We start from the raw sequence: 25,453 nt of genomic DNA, 5'->3' as shown, positions 1-25,453 counted from the left end.
ATTGGACAACTTCAGGATACCATCCAGGCCATAGTTGCACTCTAGCACTGGGAACTGTCAGGTGTGCTGGTAAAACCAGGAGCACCAATCAATACCCAAGTTACCAAAAACAAGTCCCTCTGAGGTCCATGAAGCCCTTGCTCAGATGGGACTTACTAAATTTAAGAGTAGTGTGCACAAGGAGAGGAACTGTCCAACAGGATAAAGTTGAACATAATTGACTGAAGCTTTCTTCTGCCCTGTGTTATCCTGACAGAAACGTTCTGAGGAACTATACGGGTGGAGGCTTGGCTGGGATAAGGGACACTCAGAGGGGCTTCGGATGGGGGGCTAATGAAACTGGACAGGTGCCCTACACACAGAACACAAGACACTGAGACAGCCGGGTCTGGAGTGGGAGAGACTGACATGGTTGGACAACTGGCATGCTGACAGCCGGAGTCTGACATGCCCCAACAGAAAGGAACAACGCTGACCTTTTTGAGAGTGACAGGATGAGGGCAAAGTGCACCCCACACTACACACCTATTGTTGGTGCTTGAGTGGTGCTGGTGCTGAGGAGAGGTGAGGGATACCAAGTGGGCTGGAGGCTGGTCTTCATGGAGTGTGACTGAGGACTCCTGCAGGCAGTGCCTCAGTTTCTCCCTTTGTTTTGAGGTCTCAAGCTTTGAAGGTAAAGTTTGAACTAGCTGCCCTGGAAGATCGTCTATCTGTGATTTGAGGGGTGTGTGTGAGAGAGGATGGGGAGAGTGTGTTTGAGCCTGGGAGGAATTGGGCCATGCCCCAGGACTTGAGCCATCTCTGGCGCAAAAGGAGTTAATGGCAGGGACCGCGCCCCCCCTTGTCCGGGTACGCGCAGCGCGCCCCCTCGGTGCGCGGGCACAGCAGCCAGGCTGCCGGAGAGCAGATCTCGGGGATTCGGGTGCGGAGCCCTTGGCCTGGAAGCGATATGGGTGGTCCGTGGCCCGGTTCAGTCGCTCGCAACAGCCCGGGGAACAGGTGAGGCCGCCTGCCCCGGTCTCTCATCCTCTAGCTGCCCATACCTTGCCCCGATCCTATCCCTTCCCAATCCTGGGGTGCTCCACTTCCCAGCCAATGCACCCCATCCTCAACCCCATGTTCTTCATCGGCACCCCTGACCCCCCCTCCAATCCTCCCCCGCATTTCCCCTCCACCTCCTTCCTCCCTGAATCCCGCATCCTTATCATCCTCCCGCCCATGGTCCCTCTATTTCCACTGCCCTGCCCGCATGCTCATCAAAATACCCCTCTTGAGGGCCCCCTGCCCCGTTTCTGTTTTGCACATTGCCAGTCCCCCCTCCCCCGCAGTGCAGCCCCATCCTTCTTCCATCATAGCATCTCACAGCCAGACTCCCTCCCCCACTCTCTGCAGCCCCCCCCCCAACGGAGGCCTTTATCCTATCCTCACCCATTCCATTGCAGCTCCATCCCCCAATACCATTCAGAACCCGCAAAGCCCCCAATACTGCAGTTCTAGACACCAGTCCATTCCTGCACAATGCCCCCCGCCCAATACTGCTCCAGCCCAGAATACCCCCCAGATGCTTTCTGAATCTCCGGCTTTGCCACCTCCCCTTGTCTTCTCCCAAATTGCAAGTTGGACCAGGATGGAGATCTTGGCCTTGGGGACTCACAGTGGGTCCTAGGGTACAGAGGGCGTTTGGGGGTCGGTTGATTTGTCTAGGTGTTCATGGGGAAGGGCTGCAGGAAATTGACTCACAGGAGAAGAGCATTTGGTGCTCAAGGGTTACTGGAGAGGGAGGCATCTCAAAAGGGTTAATGGAATTTGCGGGGAGGGGCAGCACCGAGGGGGTTAATGGCGTGGGGGGGGGTTGCTGGCGGGGAAGCCGTGTGAATGAGCGGTCTGTACCCCGGAGTTGCCATGGAGACGGTGAATGGGGGGATTGTGTGAACTCAGCTGCGGACTAGCCCCCCCATACACACACGCACACCCACTCCCTCCTGCCCCACCTCCCTACTCCTACCCCTTCCCCTCCTCCCCCCACCCGGGTGCATTCTGGGCAGTGTCTGGGATCTAACCACCCATACTTTTCTCCCCATTTCCTCTGAGCCCCCCTTTAGTCTCTTTGCCCGCCCTCCCTCCTCCTCCTTTTTCTCTTTCCCTCTTCCTTTCTCTCTTCCTTTCTCCCTCTCCCTTTCTCTCTCTCTCTCTCTCTCTCTCTCTCTCTCACACACACACACACACACACACACACACACACACACACACAAGCTCTCATTCCCCTCTCTTGGTGGCGGTGGCCGGGCGTTCCCATTCTCCCTCCCCCACCCCTTCAGCCAGTTCTTAAAGGAGCAGGCCTACAATCTTGGAAGGCGGGAGAAATAGGGGGAAACTCAAGTGTGTGTGTGTGTGTGTGTGTCCATGCGGGAGTGTCTGTGTGTGCCTATGTATGTGTGTTGACTGTAAGCTGTTGTATCGGAAGGCCTGTGTGCCTCGAGGGTGTTGCTATTTCTGCTTCTGTCTCCACCTGTGTGTCACCATTACGCTGCCTGTGTCCCTGGGTATTTACCTATGTGGTATGTGTGATTAGGTTTCAGTGAGTCTCTGTGTGTGTCTCTGAATGTATCTCTCTGTGAGTCTCTGGCTCTGTGAAGCTCTCTGTCTCAGAAGGTGGGACTATATGAGAGGGTCTCTGTGGGTTTGAAATGTATGTCCCTGAGTGAATATCACAGTGTCTGTGATTCCGGCTTTCTCTCTCTCACTCCCTCTTGAGTCTTTGTGAGTTTATTTCTATGAGTCTCTGAGTGTGTGTCCCCCGCCCTCCGTTGTTTATTTTACACTGGCTGAGCATCAACAATGCCTAGGGTGCTAGGCAGACTTCTTTCTGCCTCAGTTTCTGGCACCCCGTGTGAATTAGAGATAACTGCCAGAAAGGACTGATGTTTAAGTATTTGGAAGCAGAGAGGGCTGTGGAGAAATGTACAGGAGGGCCTGGGGACTCTTGTGAATGTCTGTCCTGCCCCCTGCCCTGCCAGTGAGAGAGGGGATCTCTCTAGGGGCCCCTTTGCTTATGTGATGCATATTCCCTTATTCTGCCTTAGTCCTGGAGTGAGGTGCACAATCCTACCCTCTCCTGACGTGGAGGACCCTATGGGGGTTATGGGTCTTGGAGGCTAGGAGCTCAGTGTCCAGGAAGAGTACCCAGGAACTTGAGCTCCACTTCCTGTTCCCCCACATGCTACTCTGGCTCCAGTTGACCCCGATGAACTCCATTGGCTGAGAAGTTGAAGTTGGGGACTGGCAACTTACAGTGGCAACAACTGTCAATCTCTCCATCCCCTTGGCTTTTCCAACCACTTCCCTGGGTGCAGCGAATGGCTCTGAATGGCAGTCTGAGGGTCCTTGGAATCCCGGGTGTGAAGAAACCTTTCTTAACTATAAGAGAACAGCCCGAGCACAGTAGGGCCCCAAAGACCCACTCCACGGTCCTCCCAACCATCTTGGATGACGCATACTTCCCTCTTTCCACAGGCCTGTCTGGCCCTGAGGGAGTCCCCTTTCTGAAGCGGTGGTGCTCGGACGACCTGCTCTGTACGTTGCCGGGCACCTGTAGGTGTCCCTCGGGAGTTCAGTTTTGAGGTTCAAGTCAGTGTGGCCATGAAGGGGCTGCCTGTTGGGCTGATGCTGTGACCCTGGAGTCTGCCTCTCCTGCCAGTCCCCCGGCCCGGAACATGTGGCTGTGGCTTGGCCCACCTTCGCTGTCCCTGAGCCCCAAGCCCACAGTTGGCCGGAGCCTGTGCCTCACCCTGTGGTTCCTGAGCTTGGTGCTGAGGGCCAGTACCCAGGCCCCAGCACCCACAGTCAACACTCACTTTGGGAAGCTAAGGGGTGCCCGGGTACCATTGCCCAGTGAGATCCTGGGGCCTGTGGACCAGTACCTTGGGGTGCCCTACGCAGCTCCCCCGATCGGCGAGAAACGTTTCCTGCCCCCTGAACCGCCCCCATCCTGGTCGGGCATCCGGAACGCCACACAGTTTCCCCCAGTGTGCCCCCAGAACATCCACACAGCTGTGCCCGAAGTCATGCTTCCTGTCTGGTTCACCGCCAACTTGGATATCGTCGCTACTTACATCCAGGAGCCTAACGAGGACTGCCTCTACCTGAACGTCTATGTGCCCACGGAGGATGGTGAGTGCGGCCAGGCGCTGTGCCCTCCCTGCTTCCCACCCGCCCCACCGTGTTTGTGGCTGGCATGTGGTCGTGTGCCCTGAAGCATGCATCTGTCTGTCTGTGAAAAGGCTTTTAACCATCACTTGGCTTGGCCTCCCTCTTCCTCCTCCCTGTTCTTTCCTCTCCCAGCATTGTCTGAGCTCCCATGTGTGAGTGACACTGTTACCACAGGATGGGCCTGGCCAGGCCTGAGAGCTTTGACAGGTCTAGGGCCAGATGCTGGATGGGGGTTCCCCGGGGGAGTATGGGTCACTGCTGGCAGCTTCCCCGCGGGAGGATGCTGGCTCCACCGGGCCCCCCTGTTGCCATTCCACCTGTGTGTGTGTGGCCAAGGGAGCTGGGTGTGTGTGGGGGGAAGGGGGCAAGCCTGGTGGGCAGTGCTTAGGTGCCTCCTCTTTCACTAGCTGATGCCTCCTCCCGCGGGGGTCACACTAAGGTAAGTGACAGAAACAAGGAGATGGTGGGACAGGCTCTCTGCCATGTGCCGCCTGCAGAGCAGCTATTGGGGCCTGGGGGGTGGGGGGTGCATGCCCCTGGGCAGAGGCCTCCTGTTATTTTTTAGTTTTTTATTCATTTTACAGTAAAGCGGATTTCCAAGGAATGCGCCCGAAAGCCCAACAAGAAAATTTGTAGGAAAGGAGGTAGGTAGCCAGCCGGCGGGGAGGGAGAGAGAGAGAGAGGGAGGGCTGCCTGCCCACCTGCCCTTGCCCCTGAGGACCCAGCCTTCCTTCAAGTAGCCCAGGCTCAGGGGGCGGTCGGTGAGCAGGCATAAGTTCCACCTCATCCAAGGGCCCCGGCTCCCCTCAGGGAGGCTCTGGTGGCCTAAGGCAGGTTCAGAGCAGAAGCAGCAAAACCCCGTTTCTTTCAAACTTCCTGGCCCCCAATTCCACCCTAAAGTGTGTGCCGAAGACCAAGCCAGTGCTTTCCTCCAGGTCACCTCAGGAGAAACTCTAAGCCACCAAAATGGAGCCAGAGGCTCTGCCATTTTCCTGGTGAGGGAGCTGCCAACTCATCCTTCCGTGCTCTTTCCCAGGTTGAAAGTTGAGATTCAACTCTCCAGCCCTGGAGCTTAGACCAAACGGTACCCAGGCGTAGTAACCCTGCCACCCTGTCTACCGCCTCTGGCCAGGGCATAGCTGAGTGCCCCCGGCTGGCCTGATGGCAGACCTTGGGAGGTCTCTGGGAACTGTGGACTCCAAAGGAGGCACAAGATCTCAAATTTCAAATTGGCACTCTTGCCAGGAGGAATTTGTCCCCCCACCACCTGTATAATAACTCTTCCTGTTCCAACACCACTTTGTTTTCTGCAAAGTATTTGCATACTTACCTCAGAAAATCCACCCCCCCTCCCTTCTCTGGAAGCTTATAAGGCACGAGTTGGTTTCCCAATTTTACAGATGTGGAAACAGGCCCAGGGGAGTGACTTGCTGCTGCTCAAGGTCCCTTCCTTGGTCTGTGGCAGGGCCTGGACCAAAACCTGGGTCTCTTGACCCTCAGGGAAGTGTTCTTTCCACTGTAGCATGCGAGGCAACTCCCATCTGGTCATTCCCACCTCCCCTCTGAAACAAATGGTGAAATACAAATGGGGTGAATCAACTGGAAGCAATAACAGACTAAGGAACAGGTGGAAAATCACAGCCTGGTCCCTACAACCCTTTGGCAAGCTTGGAGTTTGTTTTCCTTTGAAATCATAGGGCAGGATTCCCCCAGGTGGGGTCATTAGGGACTGGATATTCCCTACCGAGTAAGAATCTCTTGGGAGAAGAGCCCGGAAATGTGTATATTGTGCTTTTGATGCACACTGAAGCTCTGAGGGAGGTCCCCTGCCCCGGAGATAAGCTTTCCACCACCTCCCCACACCCAGCTCAGGGCTTCAGTAAAGAGCTCAGAAGGCAATCAGTAAAAACGCTTTTGCATGAATGAAGATAGGAGATGGAGGTACTTCATAAAGAGTATGGGTCTGGGAGCCACAAGCCTGGGTCCCATATCAGCTGCTAACTCACAGTGAAACCTTAGACAAGTCTTTTCCTTTGAGAACCTCCGTTTCTGCATCTGAAGGTGGTAGAGGACTATTCCAGTCTTAACATTCCTTTTAACATTCCTTTAACCTGTAAAAGAATTCATGAAGAGGGTCTGTTAAACCTGCTTCTCGTAGTTAGTTGCTTGCTTGGGTGTGGGGATGGAGGGGGAGGCAATGACATTAACCATTTCCTAGGAGCTGTTGATCCCCCAGAGCACCAGTAAGAGCCTAGGACAGTCCAGTCCAGTCCTAAGAGTCCAGACCTGGAAGCACCAGTCAAGTTCAAACATTTACCAATCGTGATTGTTGACTATGGGCAAGGCCATGTGCTAGGTGCTGTTGGGATGTGGAGGGATATGAGGTAGAGGAAAGATTTAGAAATAACTAAAGACTTGATCGCTATTCTGAAGAAGCTCATAGGCTAGTGTTGAAACTCAGCTGGTTTAGTGAAGCCCCACAGGCCAAGCTGGGAAGTGGGTTCCAGACAGCGTGGGAGAGGGCATCTGGTCATTTAGCTGCTCAAATTAGTTCCCTATCCAGGGCCTGTTGGCCATTTGGAACAGATTTTAAAAGCCTGCCTCTTAGGGGAGACCCGTCCCCAGAGATGGTTATGGGGGTGGTGTGTTCAGAGCAGGCAGGGCTGGTTGGGCATCTGCAGCAGCACGGTACTGGACTCGGGGATGGTGGTCTATAGTCCCTGGAGGGGCGGGGACAGGCATGGCAGCGAGGAGTTGCTCAGTGAGTGCTATGCAGAGGGAGCAAAGCATCTGTACAAAGGAGGCTGGGACAGTGCAGCAAGCCAGGGACATTCCCAGAAGGGGACAAAAGGGATGCATCTTTTAAGTCAGGGTCCAGAGTAAATGAAGAAATTCCTGGGGAAGGTGTGCCCTGTCCCCCCACCTCCACCTTCATCAAATTGGAGGGAATTCATGTTTAAGGATGAGTGATTCCTTGCTGTTTGAGGACGGGGTGGGGCTTTCTGCTGCGTGGGTGATGACGCCCCAGGCCCCACAGGGTTTCTGAGGGCAGTGCTGTCCTCAGGTGTTAAGACTGTCGGCACCACTAGAGGTTCAGAAAGCCAGAGGCAGTTTCTGCCCCTCAGGCTGGGCTCTTGCCCTAGTTGAAAAGTTATTTTATAATTTGAGGGCGGCTCCTGTTTTGATTAATAGCTGTAAGGGAACCCAGACCAGCTGAGAAAGAAAGCTATTTGCTGCCTCCGGGCCAAGAGTATCTGATATCTTAGACAACAGGATAAGCCCTGGGGTACAGTAGAATGACCTCTGTTTCCACACACTGATCAGCACCCGGGTGGTGGGTCTTCTTTCTCAAAGCCATTTTCAAGATGAACTTCTTGTCTCCTTAGAATGGGAAGGAGAGTTGGTGCCAGCTCAGCCAGGTCCTAAACTTCTCTCCTCTAGTTTCTTCTTTTCTCTTATTCCCTCCCTTCCCCCTTCCCCATGATCCACCTCTTTTCCTGACTTATTTTTTCCCTTCCCTTTCCCCATCCCAGAAAGGTGGCATGGTGCAGTGGAAAGACCATTGACTTTGGAATCAAGCAGACCTGGGTTTGGATCTCACCTCTAGCACTTCCTAACTGTGTGATCTTAAGCAAGTCACTTTGCTTCTCTGATCCTCAGTTTCCCCATCAGTGAAACAGGAGTAAAGATAGTCCCTCCCTCACTGGGGTGTAAGGATCAAACAATATGGCAGAAGTAGAGTGTCTGGCACATGGTAACCATTCGGTACATGGTAGGAGCTGCTACCATCATCCCTATCTCTGTTTCTCTCTCTCTCATGTCCCTTTCTCCTTTTCCCCTTCCTTCTCTTCCCTCCCTCCCTCTCTGGCTGTCTTTTGATCTCAGAGCAATGCTTGCTGCTCTCAGGCCTGGTTCCTGTGGGCAGGAGCCCCATTTGCCATTACTCAGAGCAGGTCCCAGCGAGGGAAAGCTTCATCTCCCATTTTCTCCTGTGGGAATCAGGATCAGTTGAGACCCAGCTTGAGGCTGCCCACTGAGCCCAAATAGCTTAGGACTAGGGTCCCTGGCTCTGCCCTGACAGCTCACGTCTGTAGCTACATGGTGGTGATGCCACCTCTCACCCTTGGCGCCTGCCCCCACGCTCCAGCTCAGCTGGCCTGTGTACACATGTGCAGCCCTTTCCACCTGGGAGAAGGCCTTCCCCTGAGATGGTCTCCAGCTCCATGCCCTGGCCCACCTGCTGCTGCCTCCTTCCTAACTGGGAAGGTGGTTGGCTGAGACAGGCTGTTGGGGACAGAGAGGCAGGTAGGGAGGTGCAGTGAGGCCAGCACAGCAGGGGCCTGCAACACCATCATCCTGATGAAGGTCTGGGCCTCAGCCCACCGATTCCCTCAGTTCTTGCCATCCCTCCTGCCTGTCCTGGGCCCAGGCCCAGAGCTGGCTTGCTGGGCCACACTGCAGTCATGCTGTTTTTGAATTCTCTCTCTGTTTTGTTCTCTGTTCTGTGCTGTTGTGTCTCCCCGTGTCTGGTCCCCAGGATCCGGCGCTAAGAAACAGGGCGAGGACTTAGCGGATAATGACGGGGATGAAGATGAAGGTATTTGGGGGCTGCAGGGCGTGGCGGCTGGTGCATGGCACAGAGCCCCTCCCTCTCTCAATGGGGAGAAGCCCCGTCTGTCTGTCTGTCTGTCCGTTGGTGTGTTTCTGTTCCTGTACAAGGCCGTTGGGCTGTTCATCCATCTTTGGCCTGGTCAGCCACTGGGAGTTCCAGGGTGATGGACACGGCTGGCAGGAGCAGGGGACCACGAGCAGAGCTACGGGGTCCCCCACTGCCCGGAGACAGCTTCCTTCCCCATCTTCTGTGGTTCCTGGGCACCTGCCCCAACTGAGCAGCAGGGAGAGTGGAGAGAAAGCAGGACTGAGGAGGGTGGGGGGTGAGGAGAGGCACAGAGGAACCTGAATGGCAGGAGCCCCTGTGTTTTTGTGGGGAGGTTGGCTCCTGGGAGAGGGAAGTGAGGAGGGAGGCAGTGATGACCCCAGGGGCTGGGGAACAGCACCACCTAGAACCTCCTTGGCCTTCGCCCAGAAAGAGAGAGATGGCCTGGGGTCAGGGGCTGTATTAGGTTCAGGACGGCCACAAGAACCAGGCTGAAACACCAGGCTGAGGCCAATACGCCACAGACCAGGCAGTGGATGGCATAAGATCTTTGGGTGACGGTTGAACCAGTCTTCCTTCCTCCTCAGGAAAACAGGTTGTGTTTGCGGCAGCAGAGAGCATTCCCTTCTACCTCCATGCCTTGGCCCCCACCCCTGGGGGCCACACAGCTCAAGGGGGCCCACTGGTGGCTGGTAGGGTGTGCTGGGGCAGCGGGGTGCAGCCCAGCTCCCAGGCCGGGGGTGGGGGGTGTGCTGCAGGTCTAGGAGATCAGCCCTGTCCCCACTTGGGACAGTCACGGCTTGGGAGCAACCACTTAAAAATCCCTTGCTGAGTGGCCTCTGTGGAGGCTCCATCTTCATCTCAGAGCTGACTCGGGGTGGGCTCTCTCATTCTTAGTTCTGCCCCACCTCTTCCCCATCCCCAGCGTTTGCAGCTAAGTCTGCCTAATGCCCAGGGAGAATGGGGTAAACGAGCACATGGTTGAGAAACCATGTCAGTAAGGTCCCCCCAACCCCATCTCTGCCATTCTCTCCCCTGTCCCCACATTTTCCCTTGTTCTCTTCCTGTGCCGCCCCTTATCCCCACACCTCTTGTCTCTGTCTGCACTGGGGGGCCAGCTGCTGCCAATGGCCGTATTTCCATGTAACTGGTCTAGCCTTGGGGGTTTCAGGGCTCCCCAGCCCCTGCTCTCTAAAGCCATGTCAGGTCCCAGGACTCCTGGGTGCCCAGGGCAGGGACTCACTGATCCAGCTAAGGGACCAGCCCTTTCTCTTCCTCCTGCCCTCTGTCCCCCAGGGCTCAGCCATAGCCTCTGTAGAACTCACTGTATCAGGCACACCTGGCTGCCTTCAGCTGGGAGGCACTTGAAACCAGTCTTTAAAAACATCACCAGAATCTGACTTTCTCTGGCCGATGGCCCAAGCTCTGGGCTGAACAGCCCCCTGAGTCCTGCCCTCAGAGATGGCAGTGGTGTCCTGGAACCTGGGATAGCTTTGCTGCCCGCACCCCACCCCAGGGCTGGCGGGGGTGGGGGAGGAAGGGCAGCCTACCCAGCCTGTGTCTCAACCCTTCTCCTTGCAGACATCCGGGACAGTGGCGCCAAGCCTGTCATGGTCTACATCCATGGAGGCTCTTACATGGAAGGGACAGGCAACATGATTGACGGCAGTGTCCTGGCCAGTTATGGCAACGTCATCGTCATCACCCTCAACTATCGGGTTGGAGTGCTAGGTATGGTTCCCTGTTGGATGCCTAGAAGGAAGCCTGAGCTCTCAAAGGAAGGATAGAAGGCTGAGGAGTTGAGAACAAGCCCCTGGGTTCTCTAGCTGGTGCTAATGACGGTGGTCACAAGGTTGTTATCCCATGGTTTTACCCAACTGCTCGGAGCTTACGCACATCCCTAGGTCCTTTCCTGGAATGTTGAGATGCCATTCGAAATTCAGTTCAAACTTCACACCTTCTCTTAGGCCTCAAGCCAGGTCTCTGCTTCCAGATTTTGGCATGGCTGAGTTTTGTAAAAACAATTTATTTTCTGGTGTCCTGTCCTTATCTCTATTCTCCTACCCTCACATCCCTAAACACCCTACACATACACATATATTCCTTTTAGTCAGTCACGCATCTGCACACCCATATACCCTCACATGTCCACATGTCCACATGGCCCACATCCATCCCCATGTGTCCAACTATTTCTCACCTCCACAAACATACACACACACATCCCTACATCTACAGACCCCCTCACATATATGCACATTCTCCCACCACTCCATACACACTCCACACATATATTTTCCCCAGCGCACATATCCAGATACCTGCATACCTCTCTATACTCCATATCCATACCCCACATCTAAACAGATTTTTCTCACCTTCCATGCATACACACACACACACAGGTTCCCTCCACATCACTATATCTGCATCTATGCCCATATACACCACACATGCCCACCTCATGCTTCCCTCTACCCCCATAATGCACTCTACACAAAGACCCACACCCTGGGTCCATGCTGCTACTGCTGCTGCTGCTGCTGCTAAATCACTTCAGTCGTGTCGGACTCTGTGCGACCCCATAGACGGCAGCCCACCAGGGTCCCCCCCCCAGGCAAGAACACTGGAGTGGGTTGCCATTTCCTTCTCCAATGCATGAAAGTGAAAGGGAAGTCACTCAGTCATGTCCGACTCTTCACGACCCCATGGACTTCAGCCCACCAGGGTCCTCCGTCCATGGGATTCTCCAGGCAAGAGTACTGGAGTGGTACCCACACCCAAACACCGCACATATGTATATGGGCACAGATGTAGATATAGCGATGGGGAGGGAACCTCTGTGTGTGTACACGTGGGAGGTTAGAGAAATCTGTGTAGATGTGGGGTATGGATAAGATGTGGGGTATGGGTAAGGAGTGTAGAAAGGTGTGGGGTATCTAGATATGTGTGTTGGGGAGACTATATGTGTGGAGTGTGTATGGAGTGGTGGGGGAATCTTCTACACATACACAGATATATGTCTCCCTACATATCCCACTTCTGTATCCACTCTCCTCTAACATTCACACACATGCATATGTCCCTCAGCTTCCCTACATAAGCATGAACCAATGTTCCCCTCCCTACACATATAGGAGCCATACCTGCAAGTCCACACCTCCCCACCCCAAAGTACACAAATACTACATATATCCCTCATATCCCTGCTTCCACGTGTACATACACATTCCATGCTCTACATATAATATATGTTCCCCCCTTATGCTACTGCTGCTGCTGCTAAGTCACTTCAGTCGTGTCCGACTCTGTGCGATCCCATAGACGGCAGCCCACCAGGCTCCCCTGTCCCTGGGATTCTCCAGGCAAGAACACTGGAGTGGGTTGCCATTTCCTTCTCCAATGCATGAAAGTGAAAAGTGAAAGTGAAGTCGCTCAGTCGTGTCCGACTCTTAGCGACCCCATGAACTAGAGCCTACCAGGCTCCTCCATCCATGGGATTTTCCAGGCAAGAGTACTGGAGTGGGGTGCCATTGCCTTCTTTGGTTCCCCCTTATACACAAACCCACAGACCCCCATGCACATACCCACACATACACATGTACATATGCACACATACTCTTCCTATACACATCTAGCATATATATGTCCAATACATACATGTATACATATTCCTACTCCACAAATATACATGCATCCATATACTCACACCTGGTCATCCATATCCGTACAAACTCATGCACACCCCACACTTACATACCCCATATACATACACTACACACTCTCTCTACACATATATCTCCATATACTCCTATCCCTTACACCACTGTGCTCCCAGACATACACACTTAGTTCTCAAATACCTCCTCATACACACCCTTATCCCCTTCCCACACATACTTTGTTGCCCACGTGCTTATTTTGGAGATTTAGGCTGCCCCTCTGCCCTGTGCCTTCCTTGATAACTGGTAATGCCTAGCTGTGGCCAAGGTCTTGAGGTAAACAAGTGCCTCAGAGAGGGCAACCAAGCACACAGGCTTCTGAGGGCGCATGCAGCCCCATCCCCTTGGAGTGGCACAAAGAAGCCAACTTCCTGCCTGGAGGGCTGGTGTCCTCAGAGTCCCAGTGGGGGTCAGGGCTCTTTGTCAGGTCTGCAGGCCTGGGTGCTGAACCAACAGTAGGCCTGGCTTCTTCTGGGCTGGTTGGCTGATGGGACCTTATTTTCATATACTTGTGAATATGTGGCTTTGCCTGTTCAAACCTCAGAGACCCCAGAGCTGCATTTCACTTGTGGGTGCAGTTCCATACACAGAAAGGCCACCTCCTGTTGACTTCCCCTTAATACTACATAGGATAGCAAGACATGTTTTGGAGGTTCAGGCTGGAGAAATTATATTCTCTGAAAAAAGTGGAGCCTGCGTCCCCTTCAGCAGATCCAGATGCTAGATGTGACCTATGTGGGGCATCTCCCTGGTCTCTCCACAGTCTAGTGGGCTTCGGGTTTTATAGTTCTGCCACTGCTCCTGTGGCTCTCGGAGTTGCCCCAGACATTACGGCAAGGCTCTCGTAAGCTGTTCTGTCCCATTGAGAAAGAGGATTGGAGTCTCTGACAGTAAAAATGGTACCATGCAGGTGGCTGTAAACCCACACACTTGGGCTGCCCAGTGCCTGAAGAGTAATGAATATACAAATGTAATCACACACAGATATGCAGGCACACATGCATGGTTGTTGAAGGCCAGAAGTAATTTTGTTACTTTATTTTCTAAATGAGGGTGAAAGAAAATGTTCAACTCAGCTGCTTTTAAAAATGATCAACACAAAGCTCCATTCTCTAAGGACCAATGGAAAGCACAGAGAATACTAAGAATATGCTTCAGTTCCGAATTATCTGACCAGCTGGAATGAAGGCAAAGAGAGAGTGGAGAATTGGGGAAATGAGGGGAGAAAAGTAAGAAAGGGAAGGAAAGGATGGTAAAGAGAAAAGAGGATGAGAGTGACACAGAGAAAGGAGGCGGAGGAGAGACTCAGGATTTGAAGTGTCACTTGGGAGCTGTGGGCTGCAAGCTCCCTGTGATATCCTGGTTTGATGATTACTTCACGACCCTTCAGTTGCTCTAATCCTTAAGCTTGTATATCAGAAATTTTTAACCTTTTGGGGAATCTTGGACCCCTTTGAAATGATGGCCCCTTATCCCAGAAAATGCTTGCGTGCATACATACACACATACACACACACACACACACACACACACACACACCACACACACACAAACTTACAGAAATTATTTCATGGATCCCACTGAAACTCATTCACGAAATTCAGGTTAAGACCCCGACCACCACCTTACAACCTCCTCTCTTTTGCATAACTAGAACAGCACATCTTGGGGTTAAAAAAAACCAGCACATTTTAAAAAATATTTATTTAAAAAAAATAAACATTTGTATTCTTTGGACTTAAATAGTTAGTGATCAAAATAATACTACCCAAACCTCAGAAGGAGCCATAAAGTAAGATTTGGCCAGAAGTTTCCCACCACCTCCTGTGTGCCCTTCAGTGCCTGCTCTGGAACACAAATGTAATCAATAAGCCACTGATTGGACTCTGGATACATACGAGATGTTTTTGTCTCTTGGGGCCAGATATAGAACATGGGTTTGTCCCTGTTTCTTGGGGATTTTGTTTTATAGCTGAGGCTTTGTTGTTTTGTTTCCCAAAACATGTGACCAGTTTTGGACCTCAATTATATGCATTCATTCACTCTCCTTCCCATCAGCTTCTCCGAGCCCTGAGCCCAAACAGACGGTTCCCTCCAAGGTGCTTCTTTAGACATCTTAGGTGATGCACATATTTTATTAGACGATGTCACAGGCGAGTCCATGGATCCCATCCAAGGCAGAGAGGTATCTATAATTTGAAAAGCCCCCACTGGGCTTGAGCCCAACATAAGAAAGGGACCTCAGCAGGATATAGGATGTGGATATCCCCGGGGCTGAGGAAGTAGGGCTTGCTGAGTTTTCTTTCAGGTTTCAGAACTGAATCCTACATCCTTGCTCAGGTACCTTCAGGCAAACTGAAAACCTGGTAAATGTCAAGCCTTGGGTGACATGCTATCTGGTTTTGATACAGTGTACCAGATTCCCTTGTCTTCTGTTGATAAGCAGCTTACCATGTACTGCAGTATAAACTCGGGCCCAGGGAGACTGGCTCAGATTTGCTCTAGCAGTTTATGGAGTTTGGTGTCTCAGCCCTCATTCTCACATGGTTTCACTGGATGACTGAGTTACTGGGGAACCAGCAGCAAATGCCTGCTTTTCCAAACTGCCAGGTTTTTTGTGTGTTTGTGGTCAGTGACATTTACTGTATCATCTGCCTGAGCCTGTTGGATAGAGCACTTCAAGCAGGATGCTTGCAGTAGGATGGTTGACATGACGTCATCCACAAGCTTCAGTGCCTCTTATCCTGAGGTTCATGGGACCCGAGGGAGAAGAGAGTGATGCTCAAATCCTCCACTCAGCCCTTTCAGGCCTTTGTTCCCAACCCAGGAAATTGGTACATTTTGGAGAAATCTACTTTACTACATCCAAATGCAGGCTCTCCCTGCTGATTAGGACAGGTGTATTTGACACATTTCACTGAATGATACCTTGGCAAAGACCAAAGCCAAGTCTGCTATTGCCTAAATAAGAGACAAGGCAGAGAGAAAATGGGGGAAAGAGAGAGGAGGGAGGGAGGACAGGCAGGCTAAGAGAAACACAATGAGTTTTGCTGGAGGGTCTCAAGGCTTGGACAGCCAGGTTGGATCTTGGTCAGCATACTTTTCAAGACTTGCAGGAGCAACTTCAGCTTGTGAATGGGCCAGACAAGAAGCTGGTTCCCTTGTCTAGAGGCACAAGAGCTCCTCCATTCATCCTCATTCAGGCTTTCTCTAATTCCTTCTCATTTCCTCATTGGGAACCTGGGGCTAAAGAGGGCTTGTGACTAGATCCTGAGAGGAATAACTAAGTACTTTACATACTTAATTGCACCAAAGGTAAATTAATAACATACTTGCGGGTGAAATGAGCTCTTTCACAGTAGCTAGATTCAGAAGGACTCAAGAAAGACAGTGATGAGGTCTTGTGCCTGCTTGAGTCTCTTTGAATTCAGCTTCTGCTCGTGGTCTACCAGGCCCATTGGAGAACTCTCTGTGAGCTGAGGGAGCCTCCTCAAACATGGCCTCCCACAAAGTTCATCCCAGGGGCTGTGGATGAGCTTTTAACTGTGGAGTTAAAAAATACTGACCCAGGTATAGGTTTTCAGTGTGTAAGAGCACCACAGCTATCCACCTGGAAAGAACCTTTCCAAAAGCCTAGGGCAGGAGATGATAGCCTTCCAAGGAGCCTAAATATCAGGGAAGAGGATGAAATGAAGCAGCAAGACCAGACTAAAATGGAAGCAGGGTGGAGTAGGGGGAATATAGGACATCTCTGTGGGATAGCCAGCAGGTGGGTGGGAAGGTAGTTGCCATGGCAACAAGTCTCCATAGCAGCAAATCCCAGCAGGTGGGTGGGAAGGTAGTCTCCATGGTGACATGTCTCCTCAGCAGCAAATCCCAGTGGGTGGGCGGGAAGACCTGTTTCTGTGGTAATGAGCTGCACTGACTTCCCCATTTCTCCACCAGACGAAAAAGATGGTCTAACCCAGTGGTTTTTCCAACTTTAGCAGGCATCAGAATTACCTGGAGAGCTTGTTAAACATAGAGATTGCTGGGCCCCACCCCCAGAGTTTCTGATTCATTAGGTCTTGGAGGATGGGGAAATGAGGGCCTGCCCTGAGAATGAGGAGAAGGGGGCATCTGAGGCCCTGGAAGGAAGTGGAAATGGACAAGCTTGGACAGGGGGTGCCAGGAGGGCTTAGGGATTATAGTCTCTTCGAATCTTGACTTCCTCCAGAGACAGAACAAAGCAAAAAGAGAAGTAGCTATTGATGTATAGTGTGCTGAGCATATCTGATATGCCTATGCTCATTTTATCCTTGATACAACCCTTTGAAGTATTTTATCCCCATTTTACAGGAGAGGAAGCTAGATCCCAGGGATTTTCAATAAGTTGCCTAAAACTACATGGCCAGTAAATGGTAGAGCCAAGGTCTCTGCTCTTTCTACTCTATCTTGACAGGTGCTAGAGTAATGTATCAGTTAGCACATCAAGGCAGAGGATGCTGGATACTGGCCATTTACAATTCCTGCAGTTTAAGTCTCCCAACTGGAGGCATTCCTTTCAGACAGTCTGGAGACCCCGCCTTCCAAACTGGGGAATGAGTAGGAAGTAGGGAACTGATCGTTCCCAGAGTGATGGTGCTGGACCTTGCAGAAAAGAGCAATGGTTAATGCTAACTGGGTGAAAAGAGCGACCCTGCATGCTCATCCTCCATCCTTATGCCCCTGACAGTCATCGCCATCCAAATGCTCCATCCCTCCACCTTCACTGTCCTTGTGCCCTTTATTGAATTCAGGTTTCCTGAGCACTGGCGATCAGGCTGCCAAGGGAAACTATGGGCTCCTTGACCAAATCCAGGCCCTCCGCTGGGTGAGCGAGAATATCGCCTTCTTTGGTGGTGATCCCCGCCGTATCACCGTCTTTGGCTCAGGCATTGGTGCATCCTGTGTCAGCCTCCTCACGCTGTCGCATCATTCTGAAGGTGAGTAGCTCTTGGAACAGCACAAGAACTAGCCAAGTGCTGGCTGCCGACCCTGACCCCAGGCCCTCCAGGCTCCAGGGTGCCCAGCTTCATGTCCCAAGAGCACCCAGGGGAATCAGCAACCCTCGCCTACCAGCTCAGTGTCCCTTTGGGGAGAAAGTGAAAGTGAAAGTTGTGTCTGACTCTTTGCGACCCCATGGACTATACAGTCCATGGGATTCTCCAGGCCAGAACACTGGAGTGGGTAGCCGTTCCCTTCTCCAAGGGATCTTCCCAACCCAGGGATCAAACCCAGGTCTCCCACATTGCAGGCAGATTCTCTACCAGCTGAGCTACAAGGGAAGCCTTCTTTGGGGAGAATTGGAAAGGAAATGTTTCTCTAGGGGAAGATGTATATCTCCCAGTGTGAGAGAGGAAAGGAGAGAATCCCATTTATATCTTGAGAAAGGAAGGTTCTCCTTGTGATGTGGGAGTCTTATTGAGGAGTGTGGGAGTAGGATGTCTCTCTCTCTTTCTGAAGGGACACTGGCTCTTTTTGGGCAGGGGAAATCTTTCTGTGTGGGAAGGACACGTGACTTCGGGTAGAGCTCTAGAGTGGAAATTAGTTTTTAGGTGTAAGAAACACTCATTCTTGGCCTTCATCTCTGAAGAGCAAGTCTGTGTAAGACAGGAACTGCCCTTGACGGGGGAGACAGGACCAAAGCCAGCATTAAAAACCTGTGGATGAGCTTTGTTTGAGGGGTGGCAAGTTCTTATCACACTCCAGAACAAACCTCTCCCACCCCCAAGCTGTATGACCCCAGCTAAGGGAGACTTTAATTTTTAGCCTGATGGGAAGCCTCTGCCAGTGACCCTTCCAAGGGGGTCAAATAGACCCTTTTTTGTGTTCAGCAGGAAATGTTCTCTTCACCTGTGGACTATGAGTATATGCTAAGTTGCTTCAGTCATGTCCAACTCTTTGCAAACCTATGGACTGTAGCCCACCAGGCTCCTCTGTCCATGGGATTCTCCATGCAAGAATATTAGAGTGGGTTGCCATGCCCTTTTCCAGGGGATCTTCCCGACTCGGGGATAGAACCTGTGTCTCTTACATCTCCTGAATTGGCAGGCGGGTTCTTTACCACTAGCGCCACCTGGACTGTAAGAGCCCTTTCTACCTCTGAGAGGCAAAGATGAGCTTCTCAAAATAAGTGTCCTTCTCTAAAGTAAAGAAAACCATGAGAGAGAACACAGTTTTTCACTGAAATCCACCTTATGAGTTAGTGATATTCTCACAGGAAGACTTGCATTCTCTCTTTGAAGAAGGCCTGTCTCTCTCAGGGAGAAAAATCACCTTTTCTGACCTAGAAATTCTGCCTCTGTCCCTCCAGGGACTCCATGAGGGAAGACTAAGCTGGGAAGTAGGCAACTTAGAATGTGTTCCTAGGTGATGGTACAGGAACAGGAATTCCTTTTTTCCATCAAGGAGAGTGAAGTGATGAGTGGTGAAGGTGCCTCTGTCTGGAAAGAGGAACAGTGCCTCCTCTGACTGGGGACTATTTCCCCGGGAGGAGAAAGCCTTTGTTGGTGTGGTGCTAATTCTCTGTCTCATAGTGGGCCTGTGTCCCTGGCAACCTGGCTGCTTTAAAGATTTATTCTCTCTTTCTGTAATTGATTAATGGAGAATAATCTTTCAAAAAATGAGGCTTTCTTATGTAGTCATCTATATTTCTCTCCCTCTCTTTTTTACCCGTGCAGACTCCCTTCAACTTTCTTTCTCTCTCTCTCTTTTTTTTTTTTGTGGCTATATCATATGGCATACAGGATGTTAGTTCCCTGAGCTGGGCTCAAACCTGTAGCCCCTACATTGGGAGCACAGAGTCTTAACCACTGGAGCACCAGAGAAGTCCCATAAACTCTTTCTTTTAGAGGAATAGAACTGTGCACCTGTGGGCCAGATTTTCCCTTACTTGGGAATGTTGAGGTCAGAGAAAGAATGATACCTTTTTTCCATAGAGGGGAAGAATCATCTATGTTTTGAGTTTGGGGGACTGGCTCCTTCTTAGCAAGGGGAAAATCTGGACCTGAGGCATCAGTAGCTTCAGGAAAAGGAAAGTCCCTGTGGAGGCTACAGTTTGGGAGGGCACATGCCCTGGAGACCTTCAGACCACAGGGCCTTTGCCCTCAGGAATCCTTCCCCAAACTCCCAGAATGTGAAACTCTCTCCTGCCTGCATTTCTCATCCCTCATGAAAAAGACCCCTTTGTGGTGGAAGCGCCAGCTCCCTGGTGGTGTGCTGGCACAGAGCTGGGCCCAGCTGGGCAGGAAGCAAGAGGGGAAGAAAAGGAGAGATAAAGAGAGGGAGCCTAAGGAAACTGATGTCTGGGACCCAAGGGGTTAATTCTTCCTGGCATTTCCTTAACCCCGAAGTTACCAACCATCATCCTAGAATGAGGAGATAAGAAACAGGCGGGGGACCAGTCAGGAAAGGAGCCCAACAACCCCTCCTCTGGTCCTAACCCATCATTCCAGCAAAAGGGTTATTCCTTCTTCACGGCCCATTCAACCCAGAGGGTGACCTCAATAAAAAAGGAATGAAGAGGTGTTTGATCTGTCCCACGGGGCCAGGCCTAGGCCATGAGTGACACGATGATCTGACTTGGTGCTGTCTATTTTCTAAGGGCTTTTCCAGAGGGCCATCATCCAAAGCGGTTCTGCTCTGTCCAGCTGGGCTGTGAACTACCAACCAGTGAAGTACACCAGCCTGCTGGCAGACAAGGTGGGCTGTAATGTGCTAGACACAGTTGACATGGTGGACTGTCTTCGGCAAAAGAGTGCCAAGGAGCTGGTAGAGCAAGACATCCAGCCAGCCCGCTACCATGTGGCTTTTGGCCCAGTGATTGATGGTGATGTCATTCCTGATGACCCAGAGATTCTCATGGAACAGGGCGAGTTCCTCAACTATGACATCATGCTAGGTGTCAACCAGGGTGAGGGGCTCAAGTTTGTGGAAGGGGTGGTGGACCCTGAAGATGGTGTCTCTGGCACTGACTTTGACTATTCAGTCTCCAACTTTGTGGACAATCTGTACGGCTATCCTGAGGGTAAGGACACCCTGCGGGAGACCATCAAGTTCATGTACACAGACTGGGCAGACCGTGACAATCCTGAGACCCGCCGTAAGACATTGGTGGCACTCTTCACTGACCACCAGTGGGTGGAGCCCTCAGTGGTGACGGCTGATCTGCATGCCCGCTATGGCTCGCCTACCTACTTCTACGCCTTCTACCATCACTGCCAGAGCCTCATGAAGCCTGCTTGGTCAGACGCAGCTCATGGGGATGAAGTACCCTATGTTTTTGGTGTCCCTATGGTAGGCCCCACTGACCTCTTCCCCTGCAACTTCTCCAAGAATGATGTTATGCTCAGTGCTGTTGTGATGACCTACTGGACCAACTTTGCCAAGACTGGGTAAGGAGAAGGTGGGGGTTCTTCTACTTTGGGACCCTAGTGTGCCCTCCCCTTTGCTCCTCTACCTAAACCTCTTCCATCATCTCCCTTCCTAAAACAGTCCCCAAATCTTGATTGGTAACCCCTTCATCCTTCTCCATACATCCCCTTATCTAGTCTTTCATGCCATTTCCTTCCCTTAAAAATTTTTGTGGAGGCTCAGAACTTGGTCAGCATTAGGATCAAGCAGGAATGAGAATTACTGGCATAACTATGGGATTCGAGTTTAGATGGTAAGAAGCCAGGTGAAGTGGGAATAAAGTACATTCAGAAAGCCTTTAAAGGGCTCTTGGAAAAACTGGGCAGCTGAAAAGATGAATGGATGCTCTATAACTTGTGAGAAGAAGCATCCTATAGCTTGATCTCAGAGGATGGGTGCAGGGGAGGATGTGATGGTTTCCATGATGCCATGGGCAATAGGAGTTCAAGGTCTGGGGAAGATGAGGGGTATGGACAGGGTGAGGGACCCCAAAAAACATGGAAATTATAGGACATTCTGGACTGGGGAAGGGGTTTAGGGCTGGGTGTTAAAGGAAGAATCTGGGCCTTTTCCTCATTACATAGAGTGGTGACCCCAGATTTCCATGTGGTATTTCAGGGATCCCAACAAGCCGGTCCCCCAGGACACCAAGTTCATTCACACCAAGGCCAACCGCTTTGAGGAAGTGGCCTGGTCCAAATACAATCCCCGAGACCAGCTGTACCTTCACATCGGGTTGAAGCCAAGGGTCCGCGATCATTACCGGGCCACTAAGGTGGCCTTTTGGAAACACTTGGTGCCCCACCTATACAACCTGCACGACATGTTCCACTACACGTCCACAACCACCAAAGTGCCACCCCCGGATACCACCCACAGCTCCCACATCACCCGCAGGCCCAATGGCAAGACCTGGAGCACCAAGCGACCAGCCATCTCTCCCGCCTACAGCAACGAGAATGCCCAGGGGTCCTGGAACGGGGACCAGGATGCAGGGCCACTCCTGGTGGAGAACCCACGTGACTACTCCACTGAATTAAGCGTCACCATCGCTGTGGGGGCCTCCCTCCTGTTCCTTAATGTCCTGGCCTTCGCTGCTCTCTACTATCGCAAGGACAAGCGACGTCAGGAGCCCCTGCGGCAGCCCAGCCCTCAGAGGGGAGCTGGGGCTCCTGAACTGGGAGCTGCTCCTGAGGAGGAGCTGGCAGCGCTGCAGCTGGGTCCCACACACCATGAGTGTGAGGCAGGTCCCCCCCACGACACCCTGCGCCTCACCACGCTGCCTGACTACACGCTGACCCTGCGGCGCTCCCCTGATGACATTCCACTCATGACCCCCAACACCATCACTATGATCCCCAACTCCCTGGTGGGGCTGCAGACATTGCACCCCTATAACACCTTTGCCGCAGGGTTCAACAGTACTGGGCTGCCCCACTCACACTCCACCACTCGGGTATAGTAGCTCCAGCCCAGAGCACAGCCTATATCCTGGTTCTACCCCTCCCAGATCCACAAAAACACATGCACACATGCACACACACACGCAGACACATGCAGACATCTATGTATACGCACACACCCACACCCAACAGCAGACCCACGTGCACAAACATAGACAGATATGGACATGCACCCGCATGTGCAACAACACAAATAAGGAAGTAAACCTGAACAAGCCCTTCAAATGGAGACACACATGAGTCCTTGGGAAACTGAGGACCCATGGAACAGCAGCTGAAGCCGGCTCCCAGACCTGACCACAGACACTCCCAGGGAGCCTGAAGAACCAGCTGGATACCCCTTGGTGCTCGCCTTCCGCATCTCTTGGAACTGCACCACCCACCAACTCCAGACTTGGGAGCTTTAAAGAGCAGAGTAGCTCTTTCTCCCTTAGACTTGGTCTTTTTTCTGGGTCTCGTTTTTGTTGATTTTTAAAAAAAAAAAATTGGAACAAATGCTTCTCCAACCCATGAGTGCAAAGAGGCTCCGGAAGGGAGGGCTCCAGGCCCAGGTCTCTCTGGCTTTGGAACTCCCATTGCTCACACAATGACTGAGGAACGTGAGCCCCAAGAAAGAAACAGATTCGAGCAAGACCATGGGGGAGAAGGAGGAAGGGGCTGTCACTGGATGGGGTTGGAAGGCCATAGGGGACAACTCACCAGCCGCCTCTATCTCTGTGGAGGGCTGTGGAGACCACAGGTGACCTGCGTTCCCCAGGAGCATTGGCCTCCCTAGACCAGGGGACCCCAGATTTGGTGAACGAGGTTTTGTGGAGGCCATGTCATTATTGGGGGCCCTGGGTGTAAGCTGGGTCCTACCTCTGCCCTTGGGGTAATGCTATCAGAAGTTCGCCCCATTTTCTTTAGAGTCTCTTTCGTGTATGTCATTTCTCTTTCAAAAAGACGGTGTTTTTTTTGTTGTTGTTGGCTTTTTTTTTTTTTTTAAAGAAAAGTTCTTAAAACACTAACGGAAACCCATGGAGTTTGTCCTTTGTAAAAATTTTAAACACAGTGTCTTGATATAAAAATAAAAAATCCAGTTAGCACTCCCAACCTGCCTCCCTTGCACAGGCCTTGCCCCAACAGACCTCCTGGCAGGGCACCTCTGCGGGAGAGGACTCGCAGTCTCCCTCTGCATCCTGTGCCTTTAAGCTGATACGAGTCTGGGCGGCTGGCTGCTGACCCCCTGCACGAAGGCCTCTCAAATCTTAATCAGGTTGCTGTCCCCACCCCCACCCTCACCCCCCAACGCTCTGGGTTCCTGCGGCTGAAGCCTTCTCTCAGCACCTCGGGCCTCCTAATGAAACTGCAAAAATAACACTTCCTTCTCCACTGCACCACGGCTTCTGCTGCCACTGCCGCCACCAGCCGCTGCTGCCTCTGCCACCATCGCCATTACCCTGCCCTCGTCCTGGACGACTGGGAGCTGGGACGAGGTCCGCCCTCTAATATGCTGAAAATTCTTTTTCATGTCTGAATCCAGTGCAGCATCAGATATGTGGACTCCCTGGCCTTGGGTGACTGACAGAGCAGGGGCCCTCTCCTCCCCAGGGATACTGGTTTCCTGTTCTGTGAATTAGAGTTGAAGAAGTCACTGGGGCCCTGGGAGCATTTCTCTCCAGGACTGTGATCAGTGGCTCCCTGTCAACCCTGGGGGACAGATTCAGTGGGCTCCACAGAGTTAGCAGTATGGTATCTCGTATTACCCTCAGTGACTTGAAGGACTAAACCAGGAGTCTGCTCATCAAGTGTGACAGTTAGGCGGGGTTGCAGACACCTCAGAAACCAGGAATAGCATTCTTCCAAGTGTCCCTGATGGAATGAAGGAGATGAACCAACACAACACGATGACATTCAGAGGGAACAAACACAAGGTAGTAAAAAGACCAAAACCAAGAACTAAATACTCATATGGTACGTGGGGACAAAAGAGATGGGCAATGATTGACTTGACCTAGGTTAGTTAAAAAAAGAAAATAGAACTGGGGGGAGGGTGTCAGGGTGGGTCTTGAGTTGGATGAGTCCCTAATGTAGAACTGATTTTCTCCTCCTTCCCTCCTTCCTCTCACCCTATTCTTTCTCTTCTTCCCCCCTCCCTTCCTTCTTTCTTTCCAAAACTAACTTGGATACTAGCACATAATAACAAAAATATAGCATGGAGTCACTGGGAAGTAATCGCAGTCTGAGTTTTTTAGAAGTAAGCTCAAAGTCATGTAGTCCAACCCACTTATTTTATAACTGAGGAAATAGGCTCAGAAAAACACAATGTCACAGTGTTAGAAACAGACCTAAAATGTAGTCCAGTAACATATGACCTTTCTCATGGTCCTCAATTTTTTCCACTCTACCTAACATTGGTTAGGACTTTGAAAACAGTAATGGGTCTGCCCTTGGTCAACACATTTTCAGCATATGTGGAAAAGCTAGAGAGGATCTGGAGAAGAGCAAAACAATGTGCCAAAGGACTAAGTTTATTTTTTTTTAATTTAAAAAGGAGGAAGCTGATGAAATAACATTCAATAATTGTGGAGCACCTACTATATGACAAGTGTGACATCATCATCATCAAAAAATTAGGAGATATATCATCCCCTAAAGGGGACAGAACTGGGTCATCTTCTGAGAGTGATAGGGGGGAAAGATTAAGTTAGACACAAGGCAAAACTTTGCTGTAGATAGGAGTTGATCATGGCATGTAGTAAGTCCTCAATAACAGTTGCCAAATTGAATGAGTGACTAAGGGAAGCAATGGTGTTCATCTTTCTGAATGCAAAGGGCTGGGTTATGTGACCATTTTAGATCAATCAGTCTTTATTATTATGATCCTTTGATTACTCCATGTCAGATATACCAAAATGAACCTCCTCTTCTGAGGGGTGTGTGTGTGCCTCCAAATTAGGAGGCTTTCTAGTTGAAAAGGATGTAGACAT

General features: G+C 51.5%; 1 protein-coding gene across 2 annotated transcripts; it reads left to right on the top strand.

The window, feature by feature from the left end:
* Positions 1-3,713: 3,713 nt before the first annotated feature.
* NLGN3 (neuroligin 3) lies at positions 3,714-23,497 on the top strand. Of its 2 annotated transcripts, XM_055563228.1 has the most exons (6): positions 3,714-4,170; positions 8,747-8,806; positions 10,448-10,597; positions 17,367-17,552; positions 20,213-21,002; positions 21,640-23,497. In XM_055563228.1, exons 1-6 carry the CDS (start codon positions 3,714-3,716, stop codon positions 22,481-22,483), a joined length of 2,487 nt encoding a protein of 828 aa, XP_055419203.1. In that variant the 3' UTR covers positions 22,484-23,497. The 2 variants fall into 2 exon arrangements, with proteins under 2 accessions (XP_055419203.1, XP_055419204.1); XM_055563229.1 differs by lacking the exon at positions 8,747-8,806.
* Positions 23,498-25,453: the final 1,956 nt, after the last annotated feature.

The sequence above is a fragment of the Bubalus kerabau genome, chromosome X, assembly GCF_029407905.1.
Source record: "Bubalus kerabau isolate K-KA32 ecotype Philippines breed swamp buffalo chromosome X, PCC_UOA_SB_1v2, whole genome shotgun sequence".
Taxonomy (NCBI): Eukaryota; Metazoa; Chordata; class Mammalia; order Artiodactyla; family Bovidae; genus Bubalus; species Bubalus kerabau.
This window is presented reverse-complemented; position numbering and strand designations above follow the sequence as displayed.

What these genes read in the sequence shown, in the direction of transcription:
- NLGN3 (XM_055563228.1), top strand. Translation starts at nt 3,714, where the DNA reads ATGTGGCTGTGGCTTGGCCCACCTTCGCTGTCCCTGAGCCCCAAGCCC. An exon ending in GCTGTCGCATCATTCTGAAG is followed by an intron (nt 17,553 to 20,212) that starts GTGAGTAGCTCT and finishes CTATTTTCTAAG; the next exon opens with GGCTTTTCCAGAGGGCCATC. An exon ending in ACCAACTTTGCCAAGACTGG is followed by an intron (nt 21,003 to 21,639) that starts GTAAGGAGAAGG and finishes GTGGTATTTCAG; the next exon opens with GGATCCCAACAAGCCGGTCC.